The sequence below is a fragment of the Phoxinus phoxinus genome (assembly GCF_949152265.1).
Source record: "Phoxinus phoxinus genome assembly, chromosome: 20".
Classification (NCBI taxonomy): domain Eukaryota; kingdom Metazoa; phylum Chordata; class Actinopteri; order Cypriniformes; family Leuciscidae; genus Phoxinus; species Phoxinus phoxinus.
In genome coordinates, this window is record NC_136895.1 from 13,708,539 (window position 1) to 13,734,854 (window position 26,316).

A 26,316-nucleotide genomic window follows, 5' to 3' on the forward strand; every position below is an offset into this window, starting at 1 on the left:
ACAGCAGCTCATTACTCAATTTACACACGAATTCAACAGAAAAACAGATGGAAAATGAAGAACGTCACAATACTACGAAGCAAAAACGTAAATAGTACCATGGTCATAAAAGTTGACATATTTCTTTATTGACTAAAAGAAGTACGCCCATGCATCTTAAAATTCCCATCATTATCAAAAAATACTACAGAACTTTACAACGAAAATGCACATCAGTAACACGAGCATATGTAAACAGGAAAGAAGAAAAGATCTTGGGTAGCATGTTCTTCAATTTATGTGCTTACTATCCAGTTTCAAGTAGTGTTTAATTTTAAACAGCTGGTGAACAGTAACTGGTTCAAATGTATCGTAACCAAGCGAAATTGCAAAAAAACAATGATGCTTCTCATACAGGTTTCCCAAAAGTTTACACACTTCAGCTTTAAAATAAACACGTGGTAGTTTCAATGCTGCAACATGAACTGTGACCAAATTTCAAATAATGCTAAATAACATTACAATTACTTTTATTTTCTCTACTTTAATAACAAGAAAAACATGTAAATTAGATATAGAAAAAGGGTTAATTACCGTCTATCTATTCAGAATTTCAGTCATTACCAAAGACAAATATCAAGAAGTCAATCATAATACAGAGCACATGGATGACAACAATAAACCAAACCATACATGTTTTTCAAATACACAGTATCAAAAAGTAATAACGACAATAAAAATACGCACTGGAAGCAAATGTAAAACTGATCACATGGCCATTCTGAGATACTTCGGCTGAGGTCCTGTGTGCTTGATTGGTATCGAACAGGCTGATGGTCTTTCTTACATTAACCATATACCAAATAAACAGGTTATTAGGCAAAAAAAAAAAAAAAAACGTTCTGACATTCTACGAAGTATTTCAGGTTTTGGTTCGAATACTAATATTTTAGAAACCATTCAGAAGTAAAAATACTAAAGTACCTGTGATAAATATGAGTTCTTGTCCAAAACCTAACAAGTCGTCTACCTAGACAGCATCACGTGTATCAAGGTGCGGTCACATTTACCATTGTTCAGTGAATCTTTTTTTTTATTTTAATTTTTTAGCAAAATCCAGTCCTTTCCACAGAAATCCACGTGTTCAGGAATTTCGCCAGAGGGCGGAAAAAGTTCAAGGTTCAAGTCGGTCGTGTGGATTCGCAGCGTTGACCAACAGAAAGCTGCTAGGTTTGAAAGTGACTTCACACATCACTAACACCATCAACAATAGACCATTTTTGCCAGCAAAATCTTGCCAATGTGACCACACCGATAAAGAGCTGCTGTCTACGTAGACTGTCAGATACGAGATTCCATTTATGAGTAAGAAGGAAGCAGCTACTCAAGCAGATGAACTCAGTTAAGGCACAACCTTGTATTTAAATAGAGGGAGGATTGGGGTAAAATTTCTTTTCAGAAGTTCCCTAAAGTTGCTGATTGTTAAAAATAGTACACGCAAATGCGATCTTCCCATTTACAGGATAATACCTTTGAGCTAGCAAAAACTATTAGCATTTTAAAGTGAAAAGAATAGCTATTTTAAGTTGACACTACTTGCATTTCATTTGCATTCTATTTTTTATTTACGTACCATACGTTTTGATCGTTACATCAACTACATGTCCAGCATGTCATGTGGGTATTGAACAAAAACAGACATGGACTAATAGCCACAAAACTCTAATTTTGATTTCATAATAAGCAAAATGGCGATACGAGTTGCTTGATAACTCTGATTGGGATTTGCATAGTTAATCAGGACGTCCGATTTGTTAAAGGGCCGAAGGATATTTCGTTTAAGGGCTAAACCGCTACGTTGAAAGCCTAGCTTGATTTGAGACAGGGGTCCTAAAACTTCGAATGCTTTTACGCTCACATCTTTACCACAGCAGATTACGCAGGGTCATTAAAGTGTCAGACAGAATGGCACGTGTCCTAAATCATCCTGCTCAACAGCCACTAAAGAAACAAGTGCTGGATCTAATGACCACTTCCTGTTTGATGTAGCAGTACAGCTTTGAAAAGATGACGTTCACAGCCGATATGAATGAAATGAGTGAAACAAGACTAAATATATTCGTTACTAGAATTGGTAAAATTTCGTAAGCAGTTATGTTGTATTCTAACATTCATACATCAAGCTAGATTCTCTGCGAACCACAATGGTAGTAGTTGTACATGTAAAAGAGAAACCGGCCATAGAAGACACCATCCTCCTGAATATGCATACTTCCCTACTATATAGTAAGCGAAAAAGAAGTACACGAGACGAGTAGTATGTCCGAATTCATAGTATTCATAAAACATTGAGCGAGAAGTAAAAGCATGACCTACTACTTCTGGCGAGATTCTGAAGTGCGCATCTGATGGACACTTAGCAATCCCATGAGGCCACGGGAGAAGATTTTTGAATGGCAGTGAAGCGATGCAACTTACGCCGTAAGTCACATGACGACAATATGACGGATGTAGAACGCTTGGATTTGGATTGGGCTTGGATACTAAATAGAAAATACTTTTTTTTTTTTTTGAAGGTTTCAATGTTTGTTCCTCATCAAATGTACTTTTATAACCTACTCAAGACAGTACGCGATTTAGGACGCACCTAGTTTATGCTAAAGCTGCTACAGCACCCCTTGTGGCAACACTGAGAATGCAACATGTACTCAAGTTATGTTATAAATTTCACAACTTGTGCATTGGTGTTCTCGTACATGTGTGGAGCACATTTTGTGCCTTGGACTGAACTTTGTACTGAATAAGAGATCAATAAGGGGTTTAAAATATACATTTATTTTTGCGTTTGCGCTAAAAGGTCTAAGACTATACTTTTTAAGGCTATTAGTCCTTTAATAAAATGTAACTGGGATTTTTGTCTAAGCTGAAAATAAAATACTACCATCTCATCTGGGATAAAAGCAGAAACCTGAGAATTGTCTTGAAAAAATATTATAATTTTTTTTCAAAAATATAGCAAATTGAGAACCAGTTGTCCATCTGGCCTAGATAAATATCTCTCTTTAAGACGCAAAAAGTAGTGATAGTAGTTAGCAAGCTAAACAGCTACAGTGTCACAGTCAGGAAATACTGCGTAAAGCAAATTAAATCTGTTTAAGGCATCATATTAAGCTGAGTTTCGCTCGCTATTTAAATATTTTCGTACAATTTAGTAAAATATACAGAGAAGTTCGCCCCTCACCCACAGTGATTTATCGAAACAGTGATTTGAAACTACGCAAGTGCAAATCATCTGCTGAAATAAATAAAACTGGATGATGAATAATATTGACATAAATCCCTTTAAACCTAATTTTCGTCCTTTCCATCCACCAGTTCTTAAACATACCGTATGCTGTTTCGGATCGAATGTGAGAAATAAGAGGACCGATATTTCACATTAACGACAAAACACCTTTGCAAATAATCCATGCAAAGAGTGCTGGTGTGACATCATAGGACAGTGTAAATACGAAACGAGAATTGTTAGACGGGAGTGTTGCAGCAATCTCTCAGGATTTGTCCAGGCTGGTGTTGTTTTGAATGTGCGGGAGCTCCTGGTTGCTTTTGATGGCCATGCTGATGCGATACATGGAGTCGATCTCCTCTAGTAAGCCTTTCTCCTCAGTCTCATGCCCACTTTTTTCCATATCTGTCTCCTGGAACAGGTTTTCCCTCTCCCAAGGAACGCAGACCGAAGGTTGCCCGCCTGTTGCCCTGTGTTGGGCATGTTCCTGGTAGGGCCTCTGGGTTTTTCTGGAAAGGACCTTCTGTCGGGAGAGGCTGTGGGCTACTGTGTGCTGTTTGTCTGGGCTCAGCTGGGCAGAACTGGAGGGTTTGTCAGCATCACCAGGTTCCAAGAGTTGAATTGTAGATACCTCATGGAGAGAGTTCCTCAGTGGGACCTCTTCATTGGGGAGGTTATTGAGAAGGGTAGGACGGAGAGGTAGGGAACGAGAGCTGGCTTGGCGTCGAGGCGAAGGCGGGAGATGCTTACCGTGAATGGCACTGTCGTCTTGACCCATATTCCATCCACCTTGTTCTCCGTTTCCTACTTCGCAAGCAGCCTGAGCAGGGCTGCTTCCCAAAGGAGACTTGCAATTTTTCTAGAAACAGTACAAATGAAATGACACACTAAGGCCATGCAGTTGTTCGTGCACACAATCGTCTACAAAGCATTAAAGTCAACATGAGATCAAAACAGAACCTATATACCTACTTAATATTAACAAAATATTGCAATAGTTTAATGGTAACAATGTTAAAATTTCATGTTAAATTCAAAACAATAAACTTAAGTTTCCAAAATAATTAAATGCATCCATCCATCCATCCTTTATTATAATCTTGATAAATACAATTTTAAGTTAATATTGTGCATATTGTAATACTAATTCAAAAAAGAATACAATTTAAAATTATTAACAAATAATTAAAACACACTTAATTGGAATAAATAATGAATGAATACATAAATAAATAATACAAATAAATAAATACCAATCATTAATTAATAAAAAGTAAACAAATGTAAATAATTTAAATAATTAATAATTAAAAATACAAAATAAATAAATAAAAAAGGCATCCCTCACCGTGGAATTGTAGTCCAGGTCTTCTATTGATCTGAAAAAGTCCAGGCTCTTGGCGGCGGACATTCGGCCTTGCTCGATGTGGGACGTACTGAGAGAGTCCAGAATCTCCTCCAACAGGTTCATCTGGCCCGTTTGACTGGCTTCAGACCGAAACTCCAAATCAGAGTCATCACTGTCCTCGTTGTATGACGGCGCCTCCCCGCTGTCCTCAGAGGATATTCTGCTCACACACACACACAGGTTGTTCACTCGAAAGCCATGTGGGATGAAAAAAAGCACCAGAGGGCAGTGTTGCCTTGAAGAATGTTCAACACTTCTCAGGATGTTTACACTATAATTGGTTTGGAAAACACACTGTAATAGAGTTTAAACCCTTACCTGCTGGCTGTGTCGTCATTGTTGTCGTTGTCTGGAAAGTACAGGCTCATGTGTGGGGACGACTTTGGATTTTGATGCTGAAATAGAGGATAGAAATGTTAAAATCCCACATAATCTACTAAAGCTAACACACTTCCTGAATGAAACTTTGCATGTCCCCATTACAGAGCGACAACATTAATTCCTGTCCCCATCATAGGTGCTCGGTCTGCTAATCCCTTGGCTTTTATAACACACCTGTGTAACACGTTTAATTGGCAAATTAAAGAATTGAAGCATTATACCACTCCACTTCACGCTGCGGCCCCAGGCTTTAAGGTTTGCCATTAACTAGCCATCCACGACATGTACACACACACACACACACACACACACGCAAACGTGCCGCCACTCACTAAAGTAGCCCATAAACTGGCGTTTGCCACATTATCAAAGCACACTACTAAACCAAAGCCCTTTTACTGAGCCCGAGGCGCGAGAAAAACGTCACGCTACGTTGCTAACCGGACAGGGTGGATCAGATCAACTGGTCATGTCTCGCCGTAATGGCTCAAGCGAAAAGCTTCCTGCCATCTTAGGTAACGGTGCCTGCCGAATGGGTTAATGGCCACCCTGTCCATAAAAATAGCTAAGAGATGCGTGTACCGAACACTTTGCCATTGGAATAAACAGGAACACATGTTGGGCACTGATTGCCCCACTCGCTAGTAGCCGGCAGCTATAATGAAAGCGATTACGGGGGGTTCAGGCCTTGAATCCTCCAAAAGGCTTTAATGGATTCCTGTGTCAGGGCCATAAATTTGGCCGGCAAGCCACTTTGGCTTAAGTGAAGGGGCTGGATGCACCTGCGGAACTGTGTCACATTCATTTGGTGTCGGCGGGGTGTGTGTGTGTATGTTTGTTTGCCCTGCAACACTGTTTGCAGTTATGTAGCCCCTTGAGCTGCGAAGTGGGCCGTGCTGTTCAAATAGCGGCCCCTCTCTTGTGCTTTCTATGAGCGGAGGTGTTTATTAAAACAAGGCGAGTGCAAGCCCTCTGCAGGATGGCAACACCAGACCTGCATCTCAAACACCTTCTACCCAAACAAAAAAAAGCAAACTCTCAACACATACAGTCAGGTATATGAAAAAAAAAAAAAAAAAAGTAGAATCGGTTAGTTGGCAAAATGCTAATTATTCGAAAATGATAACTTTATTTCAGCCCTTCTGAGATATTTGACATCATTTTCAGAACAATTGAGTAATCTTTAACCTAAAAATAAAGGTAACTTAAAAAAAAGGTTGGGTTGGGTAGTTGCTTACAAAACCAAGTCAAAAGACATTAATACTTAGGGTTATGTGTGGGAAATAATAGCAATAGTAATGCTAGTCTTAAAAATATAGCCAATTACGCGTCAAGATGACACAGCAGAGGGTACTAGGAAGTTACAATAACACAAAGTCAGCCCATTTCACAGCTACTTCCTTCTTTAGTTCTCTCAGGTTTGTGTATTAAGCTATTTATAAAAAAACTATATGTAGGCTAAATGCTAGGCTAATTGGCTTGCCGCTCTGACTATGGTGCTTGCTAGGACACAGATTTGTGGTTGCTAAGGTGTTTAGATTGTTTTTAGTTGAGTTCATGTTGCTAAGCAGTTGCACTTGTTAGGGCCAAGTCAAAATAAGTTTATACTCAAGGTTATGGGTGTGAAACAATAGTAACAGTAGAGCTGCATGATTAATTAAAATAAAACTAAAATCGTGATTTGGCTTGCTGCGATTATCCAATCAAGGCTGTGATTTAATTAAATATAATATATGATAATAACAAGTATATAATTATTATTCTTTTTATTATTATTTTTTATATTTTATATAATCTTTTTATATTTTAAAGTGAAATATTACAGTAATCAATACAGTAATATCCCTTATTTTGTTTAATATTTTATTTAGCAATAATAATAGTTATTGTTATTATTATAATTTTTTTAATCATTGATATACAGCACATTTTTGGGGCCAAACTAATCAAAATGGAAGCAAACTGAAGCTTTAACAAATATATATTTTTAAATCACAAATGTTTAATCAGACATTAGTGTAGTCCTAAGTAATAGAAATGATTGTCTTAGTAAATCGCTAATTACTCTCTGAGATGGCACAGCAGAGGATGCTGGGAAATAACATGAAGACAAAGTCGGCATTAAACTTTAGTCACTGCATTCTTTCCAAAGTGAGTCAAAGTGAAACAAAGTCAAAGGCCAGGAAAAGAATCAGGATATGAAATAAAATAACAAAAGCCGTTCGAGCCACTGTTCCGAGACAGGCCAAAACCGCCGATTTGGAAAACAAGCAGACATGTGCCTATTTGCTTCTTTTACGTGTCCCCTAAATCAGCACGGACATATTGAGCTGCCACAGGTCAACGTCTGCTCCTTAAACTGCCTGTTCAAATCCACACGGAAAATGGGCTGTCTTCAGTCGGAGCGACGAGCAGACATCGCGCTCTTCAACGGAGACTTTAAAACCGTTAAAACTTCATCTCTCTTGTCAGGGCAGGCCGTTTTAAGAGAAAATCCCATTTTGCTTCTAGCGTGGCCAAGTTGTAAGAAGCGGCAACAGGGCTTTACGTTGCAGCCAATCGTCTCGTCGATTTAATAGCCAGGCTTACATTATATATTTCATATGCTATTTCAGACCAGGCACTGATCTCATGCGCTTGGCAGGGTATGGAAAGGGAAGATATGCCTGGAAAATGCAAACAAAACCCCAGCGCCTCCAAGCCAAAACTTAAGCCAGCATCTGCTGAGCTATTCAAGCAGTTCCCCTTTAAACAAAGCCCAGGACCCCTTCCCAGGCAAACTTCCCTCCAACTGGCTCCAGCTAAAAGCAACTTTCCGAATATCAGAGAGCAGGAGAGCGCAAGAAAGAGTCTGGATGTGTGTGTGTGTGTGTGTGTGTCGTTCGGGAGCATCCAGTAGGTGGCACTTTGGTTACAGCCGACAGGGCTTTCTCCCCCGCCATCTCCGTCTCATCATCGTCTCATGCAGATGTGCGGCTTCTCTCCGTTTGCAGAGAAACGTCCACCGGCCAAAAGCGCTTTCTCTCCATTTGTACGTCAATGTTTTTTGACACCCAACGAATCCATCTCGACGCTGGCAGTCCTTCAGACCTACACGGTTTCACAAAGCTCTGTCTCACACGTTCTCACATTCATCCATCCATGCAAACAGCCATGAAACTGTGTGAGATGAGTTCAGAAAGAATAAGACATATCTAAATGAAATTCTTTTAAATGTATTTAAATTCAAAATCTGAGTAAACGTATATCAAATGTGACATCTGTAATTTGACTGTGTTGACTGAGACTTGAGCATCATAATGGATTATTTTGATAAAAGATTACAAAATTATTTTCTTTCTTTGAAAGAGAATATATACAAGAATGTATTAAAAGAATATTCTGGTTTCAACCGACAGCATTAAATGTTGATTACCACAAATAAAAAATAAAAAAATACAATTCCCTCTTTTATTTTAAAAAAAGAGAGCAAAAATCTGGGTTACACAATGGAAGTGAATTGAGCCAAATACTCATCGTATCTATTGTACAGTCACAAAATATAAGGAACATTAGTGTTAACATGATTTTAATCTTAAAAAGAGTCACATTTTCAGTGTAAACGCATAGTTTTACTAAAACAATAATTTTTATGACTCACAGCTCAAATAGTATACCATTTTCAAGTGCTTTTATAAGATTATAAGCTTCACATTTCGTCTTTTAAATTCTCAAAAAAATGGCCACATTCACTGTAACCTCTATTATTTTTTTATTAGGAAAGCAAGGAAAACTAGTCAATTTTTTTTGTAGTCAATTTTGTCAATTTTGTAAAAAACACCACAAATGTTGTCAACTTGTACTGAACCTGAAATATTTCTTTAAAAACATTTAAATTAATTAATTATAATTTCATGACATGAAGAGTTCGTTTTACACCGTTAACCCTTCTCCAGCTGTAACGCAATCGTGTTTACAGTGGTCACTGCTTAGGGCGGTATGCAAATGAAGGTGGAAGCCCACAAGCCGGAGCAGGAAGTGTGTATGAATTATACACAACGTGAACAGAGCTTTTTGGACTCTTTAATATGCAGCGCTGCTGAACTGGCCACGGCTATAGGGGATCCATCTGCCGGCTTCATCCAGAGAGCGTGCGTGTGTGGAGTCATTCCCCAGAGGCTGTGTGCCACTCAGAGGAGGCAGCCGCAAAACACACACACACACACACACCCATAGCTTCAGTCGGCAGGAATAAGCAGGAGATAGAGATCAGCTCCACTCTGCCCCAGGCCCTGCTACTGACACCCAGTCTGGCTTTCACAGGCCCTCAGGCTCGACCTGAAAACCAGCCCCTTATACTGTACGCCGCATGGATTCGGCGCAGTGAGCCAGAGTCACAAAACACAGCTCAACTTTTCTCTGAGTACAGCAAGTGTTCTTATAACATTTGAGAAACTCCACTGGACTTATAACACAAAAAGAATCAAAACAGCAATATAACAAACATAAACATAGTATTTTATATATTATATTGTGTATTTGCTTGTTTATTTATAGCTTTTTGTTATTAATTATAAAATAATGACATTTGACATATTTTATAATAATAAGATTATATATATATACAGTATATATATATATATATATATATATGTTATTTTTACATCACATTTTCATTAATTATTTTTGCATTAGTATTAATACATTACGTTTATGTTTCATTTTATGTTCAACAAGTATAATTACAATGACTATTGTTGTTCAATTATTAAATTCATATTTTTTTATGTTCATAATCCTTCATCAAAATAAATATATCCCTACATATTTGATTCTGATTGGTTGATTGTGCATTCTGCACTCCACCACTAAACCGTTTTGGTTTTCCCATAAAGCTGAGCTGATTTCATGTCTCTCGTGTAACTCGCTCTCTTTCTTCCCACATGATACAATTAATCCAACCTAAATCAATATTTCATATCCATTTATTTATTTATTTATAAGGTAAAGTCAGCTTTCCATCAGGTTCCTGATCACCCTGTTTATTTCGGCTCCTAAAAAATGAGACACTTAAATGCATATAAAAAAAAATAAAAAATTCATACAAATTTATTCCGCGGTTAACTGAATGTATACTGGAAATGTTTTGGTTACACTCGGTAACACTTTATTTTACAGTGTCCTTGTTACACATGTTACATGTAGTTACTGTAGTAATAACTATAAATTATACACAATTAAATGCAACTAACCCTAAACCAACCCCTAACCCTACAGTAAGTACATGTAGTTCATTCTTATTACTTAGTACTTAAATGTAGAATTACACTCACGCAATGAGTGTAACCCTTTATTTGAGGCTGTATGTGTTACAGTGTAATTCTACATTTAAGTTCTGAGTAATATTATTGACTACATGTCCTTACTATAGCATTAGGGTGTGGTTAAGGTTAGTTGCATGTAGTTATGCACAATTTATAGTAATTGCATGTAACGTGTAACAAGGACATTTTATTAGATTAGATTAGAAAATGTTATTATATAAAAAATGCAAAATAGAAGCATTTCCACTAGTGGTCTTAGACTTTTGGACACTACCACGGTTTATCAGATATTGCAGGTCTCTCATTACACTGCAGCATTTCTCCCGTTTTAATGAACACCAGCAGAAGTGCATTGAAGAATAGAGCGTGTTGGCCAGCCGCTCAGACCCCCGTCACCCTGTGCTCTTTTGTTCTCTGTTAGACGGTAACGATGACTGAGCGGCGCAGCGGATTGATTTGCTCATTGATCGCGTGGAGGGTCTTTGTGGCTCTGGTGCACGAGCAGGAGAACATGCGTATGTACTGTATGTGATGAATCTGAGAGCTCTGATAGAGGGTTCCTCGGGGACGGGCGAGTGGAGGGAGTCGGTCCGCCACCTTAAGAAAAGCCCTAATTGGAGGACCTCTGTCTCCGCACCTTTTCACGCCGCCTATTCCTTTCTCCCCACCTCTCCCCGACGACAAGGATGCAACTAATAGCCGTGCTAATTAAGGGCTGGATGGAAAGTCACCGTCACGATGGCATGCAGGCAGGAAGGGTTCAGGCCAGCCGTGGCTTTTGTCCAATGCCCTTCTGACACGGGACGCGGAGGTGTGAGCATGTAAGGGCAACAAGGGCTGGCTGTTCATGCCGGAAGTGAGATATTTTTTACAGCTAATCCACACTTGCACCATTCAGCTCGGAATTTTTGATCAACATTCGTGTTGCTGAGCTACAGTTGTTAAAAGCCTCAATAGAGAGAGTGAATTTTAAGAGCAAAGGACACTTTCATGCTGATGTGTCTGAATAGGCAATTTATAACTAGCGTGTACATGAAATCTTTATTTGAAAAAATCTATATGAAAAGTAAGTGCAGTCATGAAGAAGTCAAAAGTTTGGGGTCTTTTTATTTACTATATATATATATATATATATATATATATATATATATATATATATATATATACAAATGTTGCCGAATCATTGAAGCTGAAATTCAGCTTTTCAATCACAGGAATAAATTACATTTTAAAATATATTTAAGTATAAATAGTTAATTAATCTTTATTCTAAATTGCAATAAATTTCACAATATTTCTGTTTTTTGGATCAAATAAATGCAGGCTTGGTGATCAGAAGAGACTTTTAAAAAAAGAAGAGGTTTTATATATATATATATATATTGTACATGCTGTATGTATGTGTATATATATATATATATATATATATATATATATATGAAAGAGAGAGAGAGAGAGAGAGAGAGAGAGAGAGAGGAGAGAGAGAGAGAGAGAGAGAGAGAGAGAGTGAGAGAGAGAGAGAGAGAGAGAGAGAGAGAGAGAGAAGAGAGAGAGAGAGAGAGAGGGAGAGAGAGAGAGAGAGAGAGAGAGAGAGAGAGAGAGAGAGAGAGAGAGAGAGAGAGAGAGAGAGAGAGGCTGAGGAGGAGGGCAGATCGATGCAGCAAGAGCATTATGGGAGTCCCTGGGTGCATGGCCTGATGGTTATGGGGGTCAGCGTGAGGGATAGAGTAAGAAGGCGCATGCGTATTTGACCTTTTTGGAGATCAAAGCTTTGTTAGGGTGCAAGGAGAATAAAACCTACAGCTACCTTAAACTATACCAAGGAAAAAAACTATACCTAGCAGCAAAAAAACATTCGTTCAACGTAAAATACCAATAGAGGATGGGAAAACGGTCATGAAACATGATAGTGTGCTTTTATAAGTGGACCCCAGGGGGGAAAAAACACTAGAAAAGTGTTTTTACCTTACAAAATTAGTGATGCATCAAAACTACAGTCTTGTTGCCACTCCAAAATCTGGTTTTGTGAAACAACCGCGGCCTATTTGGGTTGGAAATGGAGGCAGGCCAGTGAATGGTATGAATCCAGGCCACCTCCTGCGTCTATGGGAGGCTCACCGCTTCCCTGCCTGGGCTTGGCAACACATCACTGAATCGCACACGCAAGACACACACTACACACGGCCGCTTTAGCCACAGCTGTCAATCAAGCCGCCCCACGTCGGTTCGGACTTACTGGTGTGCAAATGGCCGCTTCTTTCAGGAGGCGGACTGTCCGTGAACCCCTTTTCCCTCTGTGTGCAAGTGTGTGAAAGAGTGTGTACGTGCTCACCGCTCTCCTCTGTAGTCTCCTGGGTGAGAGGCTTTTAGTGCTGGTGGGAGAACCTTCACAGTACGGGCTTTCCTCCTCTTCAGCATCCTGCCGAGCAGCAAAAAAAAGAGAGGGAAACTGAGAAATCATGTACAATACTTAATATGTACCCAGTTTTTTTAGGTTTAAAAAAAAAGTCATTTTCTAAGATACAGTCACATTTGCCATTGCTCTGCAAAATTTTGCAGGCGAAACCTAATCATTTCAATTGGAATTTAGGCAATCAGAGCGAGATTTTATTTGTTCACTGCTTCTGCAATGACTTCTGTGTAAACACTGTGCTTAATGCATCGCTACACTATTGACAATGGGACGTCGAAATTTCCCTAATGTGATTTGACTTTTCCTCCTTTTCAGATTCCTGGCGAAAAGCAAAAAAGAGAGGGAAACTGAAAAATGCGTTGCTCTGCAAAATTTTGCAGGTAATTTCCATTCAATAGGAATTTACGCATTGAGAATTTTGCGCGAGAGCGAAGGAGTTCAAGTCAGTCAAACAAATTCGTCACGTTCACCAACAGAAAGCTGCTTGTATTGAAGGTGACTTCTGTGTGAGCTGTGCTTCATGCATCCCTACACTATTGACTGCTTTTTTATTGAACCCGTGAACTTTCAGTGAAATGTCCCTAATGTGACACTGAGGGAAACTGAGAAAGCACACAATACTTTCTTAACATATACACAGTTTTGAACGTACTTCAAAATATCTCATTTTATGTTTCACAGGGGGGGGGCATTTTCAAATAAGCAATCACATTTGTCATTGCTCTGCTAAATTTTGCAAGCGAAATCTAATAATTTCAATAGGAATTTAGGCAATCGGAGTGAGAGCGAAGGAGTTCCCTTTGCAGATTTCACTCGTGTTTAAATAGTTTTTACTTAAATTCACGGCTTGGTTTAAAATGGACTTTTGTGTAAACACTGTGCTTAATGCATCACTACACTATTGACAATGGGACAATTGACAATTGACACTATTGACTTTTTTGCAAGTGAAATTTCGTCTAAATATTCCCTAATCTGACTTGACTTTTCCACCTCTTCGGCGTCCTGGTGAAAAAGCAAAAAAAAAAAGGAGAGGGAAATGCGTTGGTCTGCAAAATTTTGCAGGTGAAATCAATTCAATAGGAATTTGCGCATTGGGAATCTCACGTGAGAGAGAAGGAGTTTTATTGAACCAGTGAACTTTCAGTGAAATTTCCCTAATGTGAAGGACCTTTCTCGTCTTAAGCGACCTGCCAAAAAGCAAACAAGAAAAAGAAAGAAAGAGGGAAACTGAGAAAGCACACAACACTTTCTTAATATGTACCCAGTTTAGCCAGGGCGAGTTAGTCGAAATGTTATGCTACAAGCCTGTTTGAGTCTTGTACGGCAACAGACCGCATGATTATTTATACGAACGCGCACACACCCAATAACACCGACTCATTTGAGAAGCGTCTTGTTCAAATCTGTTTTGGTTTAGCTGAAGCAGAGCAGACAGCAGCAGCTAACATCCGGCGTATCAACTGTGAGAGGTCTCGTCTCCTCTGGGCCGCCTTTCCGAGCTCCTGGCCTGACAGTTCATGCCACAATTGCCTTATCAAAGACATCAGTGTTATGGAAACATACATCTCGTTACATTAGCTTTGAAGAAATCACTCGCTCACTGATGAAATATGCAAAAAGTATGAAAGGTGATGCCGGGGAGGGGGGGGGGGTTGACATGACAGCCTATCGCCAGAGGCGCACTTGTTAGAAATGTACACTCCCGAACAAAGCGCTAAGCAGGTTTCACAAGCCATTTAAAACCCTGAGCGCGAGCCATGGGTGAAGTCACGTGATCCATCTTAAATAGTGTGTGTGCATGAGTCTGTATGAGTGTGAAGGTGAGAGACAGTAAGATGCTTTATTCAGAAAGCATTTTTAGGCTTTTGAATGCCCCAAAATGCATGGTTTTAATAAACAGAGAACTCTGAACAACTCACCTTTTGTGTAATCTTGCCCTTCATGTCGCGTATTTTCCGCTTTGCGTGATCTTTGGCCTTTCAAAAGAGAGAGAAACCTATAATCAATAGCTGAACAACAAAATGTGGGGAAAACTAAGTACAACCAACAATGAAATGTTGAAAAAGTGAGAGGTGAATCATATTAAAAGGATATGCGTGACCAGGATTTTCGTGTGATTGCGTTCAAGTTAGTCACGCAAATTTCCGTTGACCAACAGAAAGCTGCTTCTGTGAGCTGTGGTTCACTCATCAATATACTATTGGAAATGTTCCTTTTTTTTTTCTTTCAAAAATTCTGGTGAAAATGCTAATGCTACTGCACCTTTACACTGCAATATTTGTACTTCTGCACAATAACTTAATCAATTTAAATGAAGTCTGTCATCATGCAAGAGTGTGGTGAATTACTAGCCTGGTTCCACCAGACTCTCGTACATTTCATTTGTACAGAGAGTCTGACCTCTCTCTCCATTGACAAGCGTTAACTTCCTTGAAGGCAGGTACTCTGTTGAAGTTTAAAACTATTGGATCTGCACAGTCACTCTGGATCTGCCATAACCAATCGCTAACGTTTGGTCGTGACGTATGACGACTCAAACTAGCGCACAACCTCAACGTCATCGTTCTCAGCCACTCCCTCTGTTCGCTGATTGGACCGGTAAAAAATTGACTGGAGAAAACCCAAGAATACACCACAAACCCAGACGTAGTTCTGAAGAAAAATGAAAATTGAGCGGAAGCACATAGGAGGGTGGAGTCAGGCTAGTGAATTACCACATTCAGGCCATAAATCCAAGCCCACTTTTCTTTTCTTTTTTTACATGTTCTGCACAGATTTTGAGGAAAAAACAAAAAATATATCGGTTGCCAAAATGTAGACGCAAAATTCTTTATACAAGCACATGACAGATGTCAGACTCACATTTCTAGTAACTAAAATACTGATTGATCAGGTTGAAAAGCATTTACATAAACACAATGGAACTCAAAAGAAGATATTTTGAAGAACATTGGGAACCAAACAACATTGGTCACTACTGGCTATAACAATACATGTTATAATATATAACAAAATCTCTCCAATGTGAGATTAAGAATTCTTTTTTTCAGAAGAAAGTCATATAAGTTTGGAGCGACATGAGGGTGAACAAATGATGACAGAATTTTTTGGTGAACCTGTCACTCACCCTAAAGTTGTTCCAAACCTGTATGAGTTTCTTTCTTCTGTTGAACACAAAAGAAGATATTTTAAAGAATGCTGGTAATGTTGAAAAGTTGAGGGTAGCCATTGACTTCCATAATATATTTTTTAATTTAATAAGTCAATGGCTACCGTCAACCAATATTCTTCAAAATATCTTCTTTTTTCATTTTTGGGGGTAACTATCCCTTAAATATATATATTATAGTTTTGTACAATATGAATCACCATAGTGTAATCCCACATCTGCTAATAGCAAATATTGTTTTCATAAATCTAAGGTACTGTAAGAATGTCTTTTCTTGTGTGTTCTTACCATCTGAAGGTTTTTTACGACTGGTTTTGTCCTCTGCCGCTATGGAGAAGAGAACGTACGCATTTTCAGAGAAGGTGCCAGAATTTTTCTTAAGACTTTTGCTGAATACATCTCACATAAAATAAACACACATTTACTGTCACAAATCATTAACGGCTGAATAAACACCTTGTTCCTGGTGTCAAAACCTTTGTTTTGCCCCGAAGCAATGAGAAACAACTTTGCCATTAAAACAAGCTATTAACCAGTTCTGTTCCCTTTGCGCAAGTGTGAATCCAGAGAGAGTGACGCTCTAAGAAGCTCTTATTGGAAGGTATGTTCTTGTCTGAATTTATCTCTCGTTTCCGGGTAACATCGGTCTTTACCAGATGAATGCTGCCAGGCTAACACGCTAAACCTCTGAAATGCGCGGGATGCTGCCGAGTTTACATCCTAAAGCCTTGACCGACATGATGGCGCTGCGGCCCTTTCTTATGGATTTGTGTCAGTCAGAAGAGGTGAACTTTACACAAAACCTTTTGAAAAAGGCACTCCAGAGAACTAATTCGGCTCCAGCTGACGGATAGAAGGGGGGGGGGGAACGCAAAGAGACAGTCAAAAAGAAAACAGGCGCGAGAGACAGCACGGAGAGAGGTGAGAGGAAGACAGCAGAGGGAAGGAGAGAAGAAAAGAGTGCTTTTCTTTTGTTCAATCTATCGAGTAATGGCTGTGTTTCCTGCCAGAAGTCTCGTGTCATCTCCGATGACTGGCTGTCACATCATATCAAGCCTGTCTCAACATCTTAACTGTCCCACGCCACAGTTTTCACCATCTTCCCTGGCATCGCATCTCCACTTTCATGCGATTCGCTCAACTGGATATGTTTCATCACCTCATAACCGACGGGAAATAATAAAGGCGCTCAGCTGCTTTGGGCTTAATTATTCAACCGAAATTAACATTAACATTATGAGCAGAAAAACGAATAATTGCCTGCTGCTTACCACCTTGGTGTGAATCCACTGTTGATAAGACCTTGAATTACCTAAGAAACAGAACCGCATGAGAGTGTTAATCATATATTTAGAACAAGATATTATTTACCAAAAATAATTATGAGAAATTAGTCATTTTTTTCATCAAGAATGCATTTAATTTATCAAAAGTGACAGTAAAGGCATTTATAATGCTGCAAAAGTTTCCTATTTCCAATAAATGTAAACAGAAATGAAAAATTCAGAAAAATGTATCAGTTTCTACAAAACTATTGAGCAGCACAACTGCTTTATATATCGCTAATAAAACAGGTTTCTTGAGCACCAATATAAATTAGTGCTGTTAAAACGATTAACACAAAAGTTTGTAAATATATAATGTGCATGTATGTTCATATATATATATGAACATACATGCACATACAAACATTTGTTAGATGTGATTAATTATATATACACTCTTATATAGAGCACCACATATGATAAATGAGGTTTAGAAGGAATTTGACAACTTTTAAACAAAAAAGAAAACAACTTGTTTTGATAAAAAAATAAATTCTGTAATCGTTTACCTGACCCCGTTTCATTCCAAACCTGCATGTCTTTAATAGAGGGTTTGTATTGTGCTTTAACAACTGGTCACTTCTGTTTTATTAGTATGGAAAAGAGCAGCATGAAACTTCTTCAAGATTTCTGATTTTGTATTCCAAAGTCAGGAAAGGAAATTTAATTTTGGAACTGAAGAGCTTCTTTAAATGTTACATTTCAAAATGCCTAATGTTATTGTAGCTACTGTTTCCCAAGGGTAAAAGTAGTGTGAGTGTGTGTGCGAGCTGTTTTCACTCATTGAAAGATGGAGAGGTGGCACTCACTTCTACAGAAGCCCCCCTCTGTGATCTCCTCTTCATAGACGTCTGTAAAGCCCCTTCCTGCGTTTAATTTGGCCAGTCTGCCTTCAATGAACTGCCGCCATAAATTAAAGTATCACAGGTTATTAAGGAAGAAGGGGGATGGAGAACAACACCAAAACAATTCCATCTAGACTGCTCCAGACGTGGTCACTGTGTGTAATTTACATCAGGTGATGGATTAACATGGCAGAGGAGAATGTTGTGTGAGCAATGCCTTTTGGGAAGTTTAATTTCCTCTCTTGTCATGTAGAGGACATAAAAGGGATCTAATAAATATGCCCATTAAAACTAGGCCTAAGACATTTAATTTTTAGAAGTATGAAAATAAACTTGATTTGAAAATATTTATACAAGTATAACGAACCATATATATATATATACAAAAAAAAGAAAAAAGAATAGATAATAAGATATTAAATATATAACATCAGATCATATAGTCAAACTTCAGTCTAGGTTTTTGTTTTTATGTCAATGTCTTGGAAATATTTAAAGATTGTTTTGGAAGTATGTGGAAACTTGTATTGAAGATGTTTCATTAAAAATGTATTTTAAATATATAAAAGAAACTAACGTAATACATAAAATACAGATAAATAATAAAGATGTTATGTAAAGAAATATAGATAAATCATATGTAAAGATATTAAAGCATGATGTATAGTACAGTCAATAATTTTACTGGAAAAATACCTTATGCAAAATATGGGTTCTTGTGTAAACTATAATTTTATATACAATTTGAATTTCTGTACATATTTATTTTTATTTTATGGTTTATAAACTCATTAAGGACATTAAGGAATATATAAATGGTCTGCAGTTTATGGACGTTTATTTAGGCTTCCAACTTATTAAAGTTATTAATGTGACGATTTTTGCATCCTTATAGGATTCATTAATAACATCCACTAAACGGTACTAGACAAAGTCAGCCAGACGTGAGACTCTACAAGCTTCTAAATATGCCTCCTTCAAAGTAAGTCTATGGGATTTTTTGCACATTTTAAATCGTAAGTTTGATCATTATGAAACAAGCCACATGATTTTAGGTAACATGTTTGTAGTAGCAAAAAAAGAGTTACACGTTAAGGACTAGGTGTTGAACCCAAAATAGAGCAATGGTGATGCACCACTAATAAATCGGATGTGCTTCTTGATTTCTGCGCAAATGCTTTGAACCGCCAAGAAGAAAACATTATTTTTAATGGGACCACTGGAGTAACAGTGGGCCAGAACAGGTCTCAGGTGTCCCAGTAACAGGGTGAGGACATCTCTAGAGGTCACCACCTTTCATTGGACTCTGCTACAGGGTAACTTCATTACAATCTCTTTAATGAGTGATGGGACCACAGGGTTCAGCCTCAGACACCCAATTAGAGCATGTGATCAGGTCAAATTAACACCTATCCAAAACCCTCATCCTTCAGTTTCGTGTTACAGACACACTCTCGTCCCATTAATTGGACACTGCTCCTACCTATCTGCTTGTTTAGTGGATATTTAAAGGCTGGTATCTAATAGAGCTGAGTATTGAAACAAATTTCATGATTTGATTGGATTTCGATTTACAAGCGTGCGATTCGATATCAATTCATTTTGAATACATATCAGCTACAGTACATGCCAATTTTTCCACATGCCAAACTAATGCTATAAACTATACAGGGAACCCTGTCAACTGGTACATTACTATAATATTAATGGTAAAAATTAACAACTTATTTTTATACAAACATTTAAATAGTTTATTTTATAATAAAAATGTCAATGGCTTTTTAATGATAGGCCTATATAATTATATTTCTACTTCAATTCAGTTTTTGAAATATGGTGGCATAAAAACGTGTTCTTATGATGGATTTATTCAAACATACATTAAATATTGAGATTGCACCAATGCTATTTTTTCTATATATGCTAAACATTTGTTAACAACATGTTTTCTTTACCTCAATGTTTCTGCCCTAAATTAATACACAGTTAAATTAATAAATTGTTAGCTAACTGTGTGATTTGTATATGTACATTTCTGAAATATATAACTTGGACACAGTCACCTTTGATAACAGATCACTCTAAATTGTAATGACATGAATTTTCTGTAAAGCTGCTTTGAAACGATATGTATTGTGAAAACCGCTATACAAATAAATGTGAATTGAATTGAAGAACAGGTTAAGCAAAACATGTAATAGATATGTAACGCATATCTTCTCGCACAATGCTTCTCTATAGAGTTAATTTTTCTAGCTCACTAAAGAGGTTTTGGACATTAAATGGCTTTCTGAGGTCTTTCCGTGGTTGAAACACTGATTGAGCGATTACATGAGACATGATACATTTCGTTAAGTTGTTAACATACCTTCAGATGTTCATTAATCTTTATGTCATGCTTTAACTAGTAGTAAAGAGGAAGAGATGATCGGTTCATGCGCGCTTGAACTGAAGTGGCTACAGCATTCCGTCAAGGCACATTAATGAGCGGCAAAATCGGTATGTATTGTTTGTCAAAAGTAACAAAGCTTATTGTGATTTATTGGATAGCAGGTGCACTAAAATTAATATTTAGTGAAGTTCATAGACTATAAGATCTTGGGATTCTTGGGATTTATGTTCTTCAAAATAAGAATCGATTGAAATCGAGAAATCTCCAGCACTAGTATCTAGGAACAAACACTTGGAGTTTGTGACCTTTGTTTTCAAAATTTCTTTATTTCATTATTCTATATTAACGTTGCACAAATGTTGCAAAACGCCACAATAAGGGTAAATGCATTGTAAACTAGAATTTAAAACAATAGATTTGTGATCTTCACATTTAATTATGACATGAACAAAAAGCATAATCACTAGCGAGAAAAACGTTTCCAAGCAACTAAATTTTCTGAATGCAACTACGCCGCATTAAAAAAAAAAAGCGCTGCATCTGAAGGTGTCAAGGGGGTAGTGATGAGAGTCTGGAGGAAAAACCAGTTAACCGGACCCGTGCAGACAGGGAGATGGGGAGATGCCAGAGCGCTGCGAGCTTTCTCTCGTTGGCAGGGTGATCGTGAGTTAGCATCAGGCGCTTGAAGCCGTGAAGGGGGGGGTATGGGGAGTTAGGATACAGAAAGCAGGTCGCCGCTGAAAGACTACCCCCGCAATCTCTTGGCAGCCAGCCTCTACTCGTTTCTAGGCAGGGCCCGCCTTCAAGCGGATGTGGTTCATGGTCAGAACGGGGCACTGCGGTGCTGGCCTTTTGCAGTACGGCCAAGTTGGAGATAAGGCCTCTCCCGGAGCTACTGCACGGGTGGGAGGTGGAGATGTCTTTGAACTGCTGGTCACTATCTGGGTTTTTGGAGGGAACGTTATGTGGATGGCGCGTCAAGACGGAGATGTGATTAAATGCGCAACTGCTCGTTCCGGGTATAAATTAAGACTTTAGCAGAGGGGGAAGGAAAGAGGCTCGATATCATGGCTATAAATAGAGCTGGAGGGAGCGATGGTTCAAGTGTAAGCAAGACAGTAATCCTCTTGGAGTTATTGTGCAATTTGTTGAATGAGTATCTATATAAATATCATAAACTTGTCAACTAAATTAACAAATCAGGAACACTACGAATGTGGTTTTTATGTAATTTATGGTTGAGGCTTAAACCTGTGAGCATCTCCTTTACCTGCTTGAAGAGTTGCAGGTTCACAGCCATCTCAAGGAAACTTCTCATGGTGCTGGAGCGGTGTGCCACGAAGCTCTTCTCGCAGAAGGTGATTGGCTCTCCCTGGGGACAAGAAAGCCAGATTTAATGACTATAGACAGTCCGCTATTGGCTAAAACGCCTGCTAACTGTGCTGCTTCATCCGAGTCTCACAGACAGATGTTTTGTTTGACTGTGCTCACTTGTTTATCATCATCACCCGTTGCAATCAATTACATCATTTCAATTTCTCCCTGAGTCACGTGAACAGAATAGAAAAAAAAAGTTGCCAGAAGAGATCTAAGGCTTGTTGAGAGGAAACAATTTGCCCGTATGTGTGAATTAAAAAAAGATTAGAAAATAAAAATGTTCTATGCAAATCGTTCGTAAAACCACCCCTACGCAAATTGTATTGCATTTTTATGGTGGCCGAGAGAGCACAACGCACTGCACAACGAGTTTCTCTATTGGTTGCATTGTGAGTATTTGCAGCACGTTTCTGTATTTAGTTGAGTTGAGTGTATTTGGTTGTGTTGTGATTATTTGCAGCGCCTTTCTGTATTTAGTTGTGTTGTGAGTATTTGGTTGTGTTGTGAGTATTTGCAGCGCCTTTCTGTATTTAGTTGTGTTGTGAGTATTAGCAGCACATTTCTGTATTTAGTTGTGTTGTGAGTATTAGCAGCACGTTTCTGTATTTAGTTGTGTTGTGAGTATTAGCAGCACATTTCTGTATTTAGTTGTGTTGTGAGTATTAGCAGCACGTTTCTGTATTTAGTTGTGTTGTGAGTATTTGCAGCGCCTTTCTGTATTTAGTTGTGTTGTGAGTATTAGCAGCACGTTTCTGTATTTAGTTGTGTTGTGAGTATTAGCAGCACATTTCTGTATTTAGTTGTGTTGTGAGTATTAGCAGCACGTTTCTGTATTTAGTTGTGTTGTGAGTATTAGCAGCACATTTCTGTATTTAGTTGTGTTGTGTGTATTTTGCAGAACGTTTCTGTATTTAGTTGTGTTGTGAGTATTTTGCAGAACGTTTCTGTATTTGGTTGCGTTGTGAGTATTTGCAGCACATGTCATCAAATTTATGAAATTGCTTTCTTAATTTGCTGGTGTTTATTTGCTGTGTTTTTTTCGGTTGCAGTGCGTTGAGCTCTCTTGGCCACCTTACATTGACACACTGAATGAGATTATTTATATTAGAACTGTATAAAAGGACTGTTTTATTTATCTGTTTACTGTTTGTAAAACGATTCTTATATTTCTTATGCAAATATATATATATACAAATAGTCAACTATTCCTAAGCAAATTGTATCGCAATGTCCCACTGAATAGTATGCGACTATTTAAGAATGCTTTACGGACAATTTTCAGAGAAATTCATTCTGCTCGCGTTTCACGAACAAGGCTTAATAGCAAGAAAGGCTAGCATTTCAAGCAACCTTTCTTTTTTTGTTCTTTAATTAAAATCCAATTATACATTTGTATAATACATTTTCACAACAGCTAAACGGCGTGGCTTAAAACCTGTCTGAGCTGCGCATTTGTTACCATCTTTCTTGGTGCTCGGGGGTCAATAACAAAAGAGACCCATGAGGTATCACACTACAGTGACCTATATAAGTCCATGATTGCCGACTCTTGCATGGGAGCTAATTATGATTCCCTGCATTGTTTCATTTACAGCTCAGTTAGATGTCGGCGCTATGTTAAGGCGCTGAAGGGAAAGCATATGGGCTCCATAAAGCAGAGCGGAACTTCACACAGATGATTCGTTGCAAATGGAGGAACCTCTTTAGAAATGCAGCACACGGAATATAAGCCATTATCGCAGAACATGACAGTAATCCTGGTGAAATACTGGATGTGTAAAATCAAATACCGCTATCACATTTCAGATACATGCAGGCTTTCTTCAAGAAGGAATATTCTAAAATGATGCATAAATTACTGATTGTATAGTAAAATATTGCAACTAATGCAATGTTTTCAACTAAATAGCTCTGCAATGCTGTCATTTCATATACATAAGGGTGTTTTGTCTCTGTAATAACAAAGTGAAATATTAATCAAAATAAAGCAGCACAAAGGCTGATTTTCAATCGTTCGACTTCTCATACTCTTAATGAGATGGGGCCGACTGTCAAAAAGAGCGACCCATATTTGAGCTTGTGTTTTAAAGCAAATGCGAAGCAACTGAAAGTGGCGTGACTGAGGGCCTTCTATTTAAAAAAAGAAAGCATGAAAACAGTGGTAATTCCATGTAGATTTGCAGACAATGTGCTCAATTGATGCAGCGCTTTGAAGGCTAAGAGTTTCACAGACTTGACTTCGAGCATATGTGTATTTTTTTCTAGCGGCGAAAAGACAGTTTGTGCACAACTGCTAAAACATCAATAATGTATCTTTGCTCTGTGGGTCTACACAAACCAATTACTCTCTGCCTTGCCAACAAAGACGGCCACATTTGACAAACAGAGAGCACACTTTGTTTTCCTCAACGCCACTCACGTAACCGGGAGGCACATTTCAGGAGTTTAGAGGGTCTGAGAAGACCACGAAGGCCCTGAGACTTCAAAGAGACAGTCCAGGCTTTTTAACATCTGACATTTCGGCTATGCAGACAGGCCCACCTTTCCCTGCACCTGTTTATCCCTTTCTTTCAGCCTTTCTTTCTCTTGAAATGGCTTTGACTGAAAATATAAAAATAGGCCACTTCTTAGGTTTAACTGAAACATTCTTAAAGTCTACAGAAAAAAAAAAAAAAAACACTCTGGTAAAAAAAAATATATAATAATTTAATTTGATGAAACCCACATGACATTTTTAGAGTCATTAAAACTAGTTGAAAATAGAATAAAATGTAAAAATGATTAAAACAATTTTGAAATGTGATCTTAGTCATTGACATAAGCAAAAATAAAAATGCATAAATATTTATAAACGCATACTTGTAAAATAAATAAATTATGCATCAAGATGGTACATGGTGTTGATAAAGGGATGATAAGGTGATATTCTGTGCAGAGCTTGAAAAGAAGAGTGGTAGTCTTACAGGTTTATATCTCAGGGCGTCCCGATAAGAGCCAAACAACGCAGCCTGAGCATGCAGAAAAGCCCGAGCCACCCCACTGCCTGTAGCAGTCGACTGCTTTTTCAGCTTACTCTTCAGACTGGAGACCTAAAAGAGAGAAAGAGAGGGAGAGAGTTAAATTAACACCTCTGAAATAGGTGGAGGAACAGGCAAACCCATTCAGAGTGTGAAGTGTCACATTTACAGGTCACCCCCCGCCCTAAAAACCAAAGAAAGAAATAAAGAAAAGCCTTCTATCTCTCAAGAGCACCTGCTGCTCTGTTAATTGAAGCAATGGTGCCGTGTGCAGGGGTGGGGCCAGAGAGCAAAATGACTTTGGCAGAGAATCTTGGTCTCTCTTACCCTTCTCTTTCTTACTGTCGACTTCCTAAATCTCTCGACATACATATACTTTTATTATATGCTTTACAATTATCTGCTACTGGTCTGCTTTTAGTTTCTTTTTAAACCGAGTCTGATACTGATGAAAAAGTTATTTTATTTTTGTGAGGCTTAAAAAATGTTAAAGGTGGAAGAAAAGTGTCTCATTAAAAGAGTGACATTCTTAAAAAAAGAGAGAAGTTTTGCTTTAAATAGAAATATGAGGTGTAACCAGTGTTGGGGAAAGTTACTTTTAAAAGTGATATGTTACAATATTGCATTACTTCCTAAAAAAGTAACTATTGTGTTTTTTTTATGTAAAGTAATGTTACGTTACTTTTTCGTTACCTTTTCTCACTTGTGCTGGTCTTGCTTGATGCCAAAAAAAGTTATATTTTGGCATAGGTAAAGGCTCTTTCACACCTTATATGAAATAAATAAGCCTCCAAGTGAAGGAAATGCAAAGTCATGCCTGGATTGCAGAATTAGAGGACGCAGGAGAAGAAAGTTCAATATTCCTACTTTAGCACAAAAAAAAGGGTTGAATTGGATTATTAAAGGTCAGCAGGAAAGACATTGGTTAAAGTGTGTATGTCAGGTTAAAAAATTTTTTTTAGATATATTAAATAAGGTTTAGATGTCTGAGTGAAAATGTAATTATCATTAAAATTATTACTGTAACTGCCCTACAATAAGCTTTATAGCCATTTCTGTCAAGATCATATTTTTAAAATGCAGCTGAGCTGTGACGTCATATGAGGGAGATGTGCCAACAAAGTTCTATTCAAGTATGGAGAGTTTTGAGTCTGAGGAGATGCAAAATCCCCCTCAAACCTATACGATGGCCCACAGCCATACAATTTTGAGCCTCCCAGGCGGGAGACAGATGAGGAGCCAAACAGAAATGTAAATAATTCCTATCGAAGAAACATAAATATCTGGTGTGAAGAAGAGAACCAGTGGAGAGTTGGTCAGGTGTCTGGTAAGTATAGGCATAAAGGTATGTATTCGTATTGAACCGAAACGGTACGGGTGTAACGGTTCAGTGCATGAATATACACGGAGAATACACG

The 26,316-nt window shown here is 38.1% G+C and overlaps 1 protein-coding gene across 2 annotated transcripts in view; it reads right to left on the minus strand.

Moving 5' to 3' along the window:
- Positions 1-108: 108 nt before the first annotated feature.
- dennd1b (DENN/MADD domain containing 1B) overlaps positions 109-26,316 on the minus strand; it is a 92,976-nt gene continuing 66,768 nt past the window's right edge. For both annotated transcript variants that reach the window (XM_079592904.1, XM_079592903.1), the window contains 10 exons: positions 24,845-24,970; positions 21,775-21,876; positions 18,077-18,167; positions 17,214-17,254; positions 16,231-16,269; positions 14,693-14,749; positions 12,690-12,776; positions 4,992-5,068; positions 4,614-4,833; positions 109-4,124 (listed from right to left, as the gene is read on the minus strand). In XM_079592904.1, coding sequence (XP_079449030.1) covers positions 3,531-4,124; positions 4,614-4,833; positions 4,992-5,068; positions 12,690-12,776; positions 14,693-14,749; positions 16,231-16,269; positions 17,214-17,254; positions 18,077-18,167; positions 21,775-21,876; positions 24,845-24,970 — 1,434 coding nt within the window. In that variant the 3' untranslated portion in view covers positions 109-3,530. The remainder of the gene's footprint in view (positions 4,125-4,613; positions 4,834-4,991; positions 5,069-12,689; positions 12,777-14,692; positions 14,750-16,230; positions 16,270-17,213; positions 17,255-18,076; positions 18,168-21,774; positions 21,877-24,844; positions 24,971-26,316) is intronic.